Below are 8,879 nucleotides of genomic sequence, written 5' to 3' on the forward strand. Positions count from 1 at the left end.
GCACAAATGCTACGCTATGCTATCCGTGCGAAGTTCACACACATATGAGATCATTAAGGCTTCGGTCACACCAGAAATTGCCAGAGTGAATTCCTTCGTTTTGCAAAAAAGGCAGGACGGAAGGCTTGGTGAGCAAAAATGCTCAACGAAATTAAATTAATGAAACATTCGTACATTCTCTCCTGCTTCACAACTAATTAAAAACCATGCACATATTTTTCTTGCGTATCAATTTATATTCTGGCACTGCCAGTGATGGCTATGCACTGCTAACATGTTAGCCTCCTCTCTTTACTTTTACCTAGTCACCGTACCCGTCAGACGCCAACACAGTCAAAGTAGCCATGTTATTGGTTAACGGCGCAAATTCGCATTTCAGTGTTCCCTGAATTTGAACTCAATACAAAAACATTGAGGCGAATTCGCTTCACACCCGGAAGCGATTTTTCTTATCACTACAAATCCGTTTATATGAACTGAATTCGCCAGTGTTTTGCGTTCAACTGTGTCGGTGTGGCCGGGGTCTTAACCGTGTGTCCTCTCCTCCACAGGAGCTGCAGTCATATTTGTCCAACCTGGCCAATCAGATTGACCATGAGAGTGGTGGAGAGCTGCCATTGGTTGTCATCCTTGATGACATCAGCGAAGCGGTGGCCATCAGCGAGCTGGTCAATGGCGCGCTTACCTGCAAATATCACAAATGGTAAGCCCCTTCCTCAAATTAGTTCATCAAAAGGTCTTGCTACGACTCGGTTTAAGACGGGTAAACAACCTTCGTCTCTGTTTGTTTCAGCCCCTACATCATCGGAACAACCAACCAGCCTGTCAAGATGACATCCAATCACGGACTGCACCTTAGCTTCAGGTGAGGAAGAAATCTCCTGCTGTAATTTCATATACATACATCATCAAATGCAAAATAAAGCCCCCACACAGTGAAAAACACATTTCATGTCATCATCAGCTTTCTGTGTGTGTGTGTGTGTGTGTGTGTGTGTGTGTGTGTGTCTGCAGGATGGTGATGTTCTCCAACAACGTGGAGCCGGCAAACGGGTTTCTCCTGAGGTATTTACACCGTAAGGCGGTGGAAGCCCAGCAACAGCAGCGGGACCCAGCGGGACGCCAAGCACTGCTTTATGTTCTGGACTGGGTCCCGAAACTTTGGTACCATCTCCACACCTTCCTGGAGAAACACAGCACTTCGGACTTCCTCATAGGTGAGAGAGAGAAACAAATGGATAGGATAGAACAAAATAGAACCACATTTATTTTTCCGAAAGGAACTTCACATGTAGTATCCACTTTGAAGCAGATAAACAAAATATGCTAATGAACTACACAAATATACTAATAAATTGTATATAATTATACGTAAATTTTGATTACACTAATAAATGTTAAAATATTTACCATGGTCAGAGAATACTGATTTCTGATTGGCTGGAGGGTGTGCGTATAACACAAACCTAGTTTGGCTTAAGTTTAATCACTGCTCTAAATTCATGCGCTGTGGGCGTCCAGGTGGCATGGTGGTCTATTCTGTTGCCTACCAACACGGGGATCACTGGTTCGAACCCCCGTGTAACGCCGGGCTTGGTCAGGCGTCCCTACAGACACAATTGGCTGTGTCTGCGGGTGGGAAGCTGGATGTGGGTATGTGTCCTGGTTGCTGCACTAGCACCTCCTCTGTTCAGTCGGGGCGCCTGTTCGGGGGGGGGACTGAGGGGAATAGCGTGATCCTCCCACGCGCTACATCCCCCAGGTGAAACTCCTCACTGTCAGGTGAAAAGATGCGGCTGGCGACTCCACATGTATGGGAGGAGGCATGTTGCAGTCTGCAGCAGAGGGGGTGGAGGAGTGACCGGGGCGGCTCGGAAAATAGGGTAATTGGCTGAGTACAATTGGGGGGGAAAGGGGAGACAAATCCAAAAAAAAAAAAAGGAGAGCGAGAGAGAGAACAACTTGACAGGAAGTGTTTTCTTCCCCAGGTCCCTGCTTCTTCCTGTCGTGTCCAGTGACCGTGATGGAGTTCAGGCCGTGGTTCATCGATCTGTGGAACCACTCCATCATACCCTACCTGCAGGAGGGAGCCAAGGACGGCATCAAGGTGCTTACACAACACACCGACGGCAACACACACACATTCACAGGTTTCACACGAAAACAACAAAACAACATAGTATGTGTCGGTCTTTATGTTCAGGAATGTGTTCTGATGCTCATCTTGTATTTTCAGAACATTCACACATGCTGTACTTCATCTTGTTGTATATTCCTCTGGTGTTATTATCATAGGGGTTGGTTTATTTTATGTCTCTTGCCTGCTACTGTTGAATATCTATATACCTTTTATTTCTCCTGTGTAACCTTTTAAATGCTGCTATGTCTGTCAGGTTCAAGGTTTATTCATCAAATACTTGGACTTCACCGCTCACATCCGCAGCATAAGAATAGAAACTAATACTGGATAATAACATTTAAATAAGAATAGAATTAAATAAAAAACATCACAAGTGCAGTCAGGATAAGACATGTTATGGGATTAGTGTCATCACAAATTTAGAAGTGGTGTCAATATATGTGTACGTATATACAATAATGCTCAGTGTATAGTATTATTATGCTCATAATACTATATGCTGACTAGCCACTACATATATATATATATATGTAGGTTTTCCAGGTTTACATGAAAGGGTGTGTGTGGATTTGGCAATGCAGTCTCTGGATATGTGGTGGAGAGGATAATTGTGGTCTGTGTGTGTATCCTGGACAGTGTGTGTGTGTGTGTGTGTGTCTGTGTCTGTCTGTCTGTGTACCCGTTAGTACAGTATCGGATGCCAGATGGTAGCAGAGCGACGAGTCAATGAGGGGGATGGGGGGGATCTTTGAAAGACCAGTCTTAGAGATGTGGAGGTGAATAAAGTGTCATTTCTTCCTGTCTGATAAGGTCCATGGGCAGAAGGCGGTGTGGGAGGACCCAGTGGAATGGGTGAGGGGGACTCTGCCATGGCCCAATGCCCAACAAGACCAGTCCAGGCTCTTTCACCTTCCTCCCCCCAGCACCGGCCCACTCAGTGAGGAAAAGAAACCCCCAAAAGACACTCCTCCACCCAGCACACTGGAGTCTGACCCACTGGTGAGACTGGGGGGCTCCATCGGGGCAGTAAGGTTGTTTGTATGGGTGGTTGAGGCTTTAGAGCAATATGTTGTTTTAACTTCTCTCTCTCTCTTTCTCTCTCTCTCTCTCCCTCCCTCCCTCCATTTAGATGGCCATGCTGCTGAAGCTCCAGGAGTCAGCCAACTACATTGAGTCTCCGGAGCGGGAGGCCAGTCTGGACACTGGTCTCCAGCCTTCTCTCTGAATACAGCCTCTTGTTAGGCTCTTAGTCTAACCGCACAGCTTCTTCATCCATCACTCGAGCCGTGGGACCATCAGTCTCCTATTATGGTTGACCTCGGCTAACAGAGAGATGGGGTGCAATCCAAATGAGAACTTACAGCAAAAGCAAAAATGAACTAACAGCGTGCACAACGAGCAGTTGGGAGACTAAACACACAGAACATAAAGACCTACAAAACAAGTGATTCTGGAAATGGGATGTGGTCTTTTCCACGATCAGAATATTAGGCAAAACAATATAAAACTGCTTTCTTAAGAAGTCTTAGTAGTGATAATGTCAAGAAAAATATTGATTTGTCCATCAACTTCCAGAAGGGGTTGTTATTACAAATGCATGGTTACTAGAAGAGCATGAGGCTCAACTGATTTTACTATCCCTTCAGTCCACACCCATCCTTTTCTCATGTTAACTACCATACCACCTATTCAGGATTGGTGCTGGGTGAATTTCTACTAAATCACAAATGCTTCATTTGACCAAGAAAATTACCTCAAATGCAAATTTTAACAGCATCCGATTTCCCCTCAAGTGGGACCGCCACTAGACGGCAGCCAAAAATGCACTTTATTTTCTACTTGTCTCAATTGGATTTGGAGGGCTGTGTCAGTGACTGAGTCAGTGGTCTAAACGTGTAGTTCACTCAAGTCCACCAGATGGCAGCGTTTACTGATCACTGCTCCTGTGCTCTTCCGGTGATTAATTAAAGGTGCTTTGTGGAATACCACTTACACACACGTGCTAATATGAAAATGCAATTCCTGCCATTACGTCATCCAGTAATATTTATCAAACGCATCAGATATTGGAACTGTGAATTTGCGAGTAGCTATAGCAATGACATGCATGGGTGAGTAATTCATCGGTTTTAGGGTGGAGCTAGAAATGCTCTGTCATTTAAAAGTCCTTTCGGCTGTCGGTGGTTCGTTCCAGTAATGTAAACCCATAACCACAGATGCGTTGAACCCCAGCAAGCCACCTACATCACGTTGGCACCAGACATTCCTTTACTGACCCGTCGGTGGACTGTGTGAACCCACAGGCTGTGATGGTGTGAACAGACATCAACAGCAAATTTGTCAGCACACAACAGATAAAAATGTTCTGTTCCTCTAGTCAGCCAACACGGTCGACCAGTCCTGGCTATGCTTGCTGACATTCTGTGCCAAGACGCTGGTTTAAACACCTACGAAATCCCCTTGTGATGGAGGAAGAGCAGGCAATGTTGAAAACTTGCTGTTTCTTTGTAGGATTTTGTACTAATTCCTCCTAACTGGCCATCTGTATGCAGTAACTCTCGCCCCTACATAAGACTGAATCTGATCGACACCCTCAGAGACATCTTTACTGAGGGCGTCATGCTTCCATCATCTCTCACGTACCATGAACACCAATGAAGAACTGGCGTCCGACTGAGTAAAAACCTATTTTAGTACTTCCCAGTAATAATATCATATCTAACAATTAGTGCCGATATTGCTTTGTTGAATTGGTTTAATTTTCCCATCATGCACCACTTTTCAGGAGTCAGGAAACAAGTGCCATCTAGGTGCTATGCCATTGTCCCGGCGGCCCAGTATTCCGAAACCCCAATAGCCTGAAAAATGTCCCCATTGGACCAAAAGCCCATGTGTCCAACAGCCCGTTATCCCGAAAACAAAATCCCACTGCTCCAAAAATACACGCCGCCTGCGGTTGTTAGTTCAGCGACTGCCGGTGTTGTGTGGAATTCTGTTTCCCTCTATTCAGAGTTCGACACAACACCGACCGCTAACCTTGTTTCCGTTGGGGGAAACGCAATTCGAATCCGGCAATTTGAAAGTTGCATCCGGTCTCGTTGATCTGAACTGGCCAGAGGTAAACACAATAAAGTCGATATCTCTACCGAAGTCGAGATATTCTCATAAGCGCTTTTAACGTTACGCCTCCTATTCATGCGAAGTAGTCAGAATACACTATGACATTGTCACAATCACGGATGACTAGACTCGCTAGCCTTTGGCTAACGGGCCGGGCCCTTTAGTCGACTGGTTAACACAGTCGCCCGTGGTGCGGGAGGCCCGGGTTCGCGTCCCGGCTGCGGGTCCCGGCTGCCCCCCTGAATTAGCTACAATATTAAGGGCAAAACGCTGCAGGGAGAGTGTGTTTTCCGAACAAGGGGCCTTCGGAGCAGGGGGCTTTTGTTCCGGTGGGACGTTTTTCAGACCATTGGGGTTTGGGAATACTGGGCGTCGGACCACGGGCAGTCCCCGTCGTGGTGCTGCCGCACACCGCTGGGGGTCGTAATGGTAGCTAATGCTCGCATTCATCGGCTGTCACTTTAATGTGTTAAAAAATGCCGACAAGGAAGGTTTGAAATGCCATGGAAACCCTGTCGTGTACATTTTGACTGTTACTGGAGGAAGGAGGGAGGGAGAAGGAGGACGTAGGCACGGGCAGAAAATTCCTGTAGATGACAGATGTATTCCGACCACTCGGCTCTGTTCCCTTTGACCCCCCCCCCCCGACGTACCTCGCATCGCCGTTTTTTCCCCCCTTTCTCAGTTGACCCTTGACCTTTCAAGCGGGGCAGCTGGTGTTACAGTAGAGCGGTGCCACCTCAGACTACCTGTGCCTGAAACACGACTCGGCCTGAAGCTGCTTTTTAAAACTTCCACACAAAAGGCCTGCGTGCTCACGGAGGGAGGGAGGCGTCAGACATGGAAGACGTCCCTTCCTCTGACCTGTCCTAGTCTCACTTTAACGATGTCACTTTAGCGCCCGGGCTGGCGGTCGGCCAGCTTGGTGGCGAGGCGGCGAGGCGGCGAGGCCGACCGTAGAGCGGCGCGTGTCCATCGTTTGTGATGGTAGCAGAGATGACTGGGCGAGCTTGCCAGTATGTATGATTTGACACCGGACGATATGTTGTTAAGTAATATAAGTTTGACACGTCGCCAGATATAAACCGGTTTAAGAGGAACTGTCGTGGACTCGCTCTGTCGATATAATGTAGATGCTTGTATTCCTGATGTGTTCCCAAAGTCTTTTTTGTTTTTGTTTTTGTTTCATTGGACCTGCCATGCTTACCTTTATTAAGGGGGATGTTTTTAATAACTGGATATCTTCTTCTTCTTCCCATGTTGTTTTTTATGAGCAGATATTTGTGTTTTTCTTATGCAATTCTTTGTAAAGGTTTCTTTCTCTTTTTGTACAGGACATCGCTATTGTAAACACTGTAAATAGTCCGCGCATCTGCGACAACAATCACTTAAGTATAGAGATCTAAGATAAAACGCAGAGAACTGGGGTCCGCGGTGGGTTTCCCGTCTTCCTTCGGTGGGAGGGTGAATTTGATTCGGGGGGTTGGGGGGGGGGGTCTATAATGGATTTATGGCATGTCTCTATAACCACAAGAAAATCCATATGTCTAACACTGCTCTATGGACTCTCAATAAATTCATGTCATTCTTCATATCAGTTGTGTGTCCGCTGTGTTTTTGTATTTCCAGCTGACGCGGGGCTGGGTGTTATACCTCTCTCGGCCACACGAGGGCACCATGTAAGTTCCCGTGTGAGCCGTTCTCCGTGGCTCCTCCAAGTGGTTGACGTTGCTTAAAATTTTCTGCAACAAGCGTCTCTTTTATTAAAAGCCCCAAGAAATTTCCCTGACTGTTAGAAATTATAATAGGATGAGAAAGTAAATACCACTTAACAAGAGGAAAGCATATACACACACTCGTTCATACACATTTATACATCGCATGCACACATACCCGCCGAAACATGTACAAAAAGCTCACAAATCCATACCAAACTCCGTACACCCTCCAGTCCAAATAGTTGTACTTGTATGTTTGCAGAGTATTTGTATGTTATCTGTGTTAACTAGCAAAGACGAGCGCCGGACCGAAGAGCCAGCAGCAGCAGCAGCTGGGTCAGAACCGGGCGTGGAAACTGGTAACAACAATGTGGTGTTACTTTGTGTGTGTTTGTGTGTCAGAGGGAGTCAAAGAGTGGAGCAATGTGGATTAGCTAAAATGCTAATGCTCCCCATGCCTGCACATTGGAATGAATTGCGTCAGTTGCAGGTGTCGGTGTAGACGGGTCAATGTCATGGTGTACCTTTTAAGTTACACTGAAATAACAAATGTTTTCATTTTAGCTTCTTTTATCGTGCCGTGCGCCATTTTGACAAGGCCCTGTGATAGCCTGGCGGCCTGTCCAGGGTGTCTCCCCGCCTGCTGCCCAATCACTGCTGGGATAGGCTCCAGCATCCCCGCCACCCTGACAGCAGGATAAGCGGTTCAGATAATGGATGGATGGATGGGTGGGTGGATGGATGGATGGATGAAAGGGTGGATGGATGGATGGATGGATGGGTGGGTGGATGGATCTGTATTAACGTGAACTGTTGAGCATGTCTGGCGGACCAAGATGTTCACTGACGAGCACCTAGCTTATCCTGTAAAGAGTCGGTTTGCTCAGGCCATAACCTAAAAGGATATTTTAGCAAAACAAAAACTGAACTCTTAAGTTGTTTTACGTTTTAACCTCAAAATGAGACAGTCATATCTACTTACTAAAGCCTCTTAGCTGAGCAAAGTGCACAAGGAAATAAGAAAACATCAAATTATCCCAAACCCGGAGATAAATGAATAAAGCACTAAGGGGAAACACGTCATGTGTTGTAATTGCACAGTGCAGTTTCTGTGTTGACTTACTTGTCATACACATCAAGGGTTCTGGTAACTCTCATCCGCTCGTTCTTAAAAACTTTAACCGGGGTTGTGTATTGAGAAGTGTACATTTGTCAATAGAAGAATTTAGCCAAACTGACTGATTAAGTTGTTTACTAAGCGATCAGCTGACTTTGGTTCATAGGTGGCCGGTGTACTTCCGACTCGTCTTAACAGGGTGAAGACCGGAACTTCCTGTGGCCGCAATTTTGTGTTTCAACCCAACGTGTAACACACAAAACAGGTGTTTTTGTTGGCATCTACTCCTGTATTTTCACAATGTGTGTGTGTGTGGTGTTAGTGTAGATAGCGGGACCGAAAACTAAAGCATTTGTAACCAGTCATTTTCTTGCCCGGTGCGGGATTCAATACGCAGTGTACTGCATCACAAGGCGACACCACTAACCGCTCGGCTAAAGGGTCAGACTCACCAGCCAATTGGCCAGCGTGTCTACTTATCCATGCACGTTACAGTATAACGTTATTATCAGATAGGTAAATGGATGATGTGGTGGACAGTGGAGACATGCACCCCCAAACAAACTCTGGGGGACCGCCCTTGATGAGTCCCACTGGCAGCCAGAAGACACCAGGGTCTTTCTTGTGGCATCCCACCCAGCCCAGCAGCACCGCCAGGGACTCCTGCTCAGCTAATCATGTTAATTATATTTACTTTTAAATATGTAATTTGTAAATAGCAATTTTTTCTCTAATTTGTAAATAGTTGGACATTTTAAGACTGTCGCTTAATTATCAATTATAA

At 46.1% G+C, this 8,879-nt stretch overlaps 1 protein-coding gene across 7 annotated transcripts in view; it reads left to right on the forward strand.

The window, feature by feature from the left end:
* Positions 1-5,476, forward strand: part of LOC130108500 (neuron navigator 1-like) — a 176,852-nt gene extending 171,376 nt beyond the window's left edge. For all 7 annotated transcript variants that reach the window (XM_056275453.1, XM_056275457.1, XM_056275455.1 and 4 more), the window contains 6 exons: positions 552-703; positions 794-865; positions 1,015-1,217; positions 1,989-2,107; positions 2,951-3,139; positions 3,270-5,476. In XM_056275453.1, the coding sequence (XP_056131428.1) occupies positions 552-703; positions 794-865; positions 1,015-1,217; positions 1,989-2,107; positions 2,951-3,139; positions 3,270-3,365 (831 nt within the window). In that variant the 3' untranslated portion in view covers positions 3,366-5,476. The remainder of the gene's footprint in view (positions 1-551; positions 704-793; positions 866-1,014; positions 1,218-1,988; positions 2,108-2,950; positions 3,140-3,269) is intronic.
* The last annotated feature ends 3,403 nt before the right edge of the window (positions 5,477-8,879 follow it).

Source organism: Lampris incognitus, chromosome 2 (assembly GCF_029633865.1).
Source record: "Lampris incognitus isolate fLamInc1 chromosome 2, fLamInc1.hap2, whole genome shotgun sequence".
In the NCBI taxonomy this organism is placed as follows: Eukaryota; Metazoa; Chordata; class Actinopteri; order Lampriformes; family Lampridae; genus Lampris; species Lampris incognitus.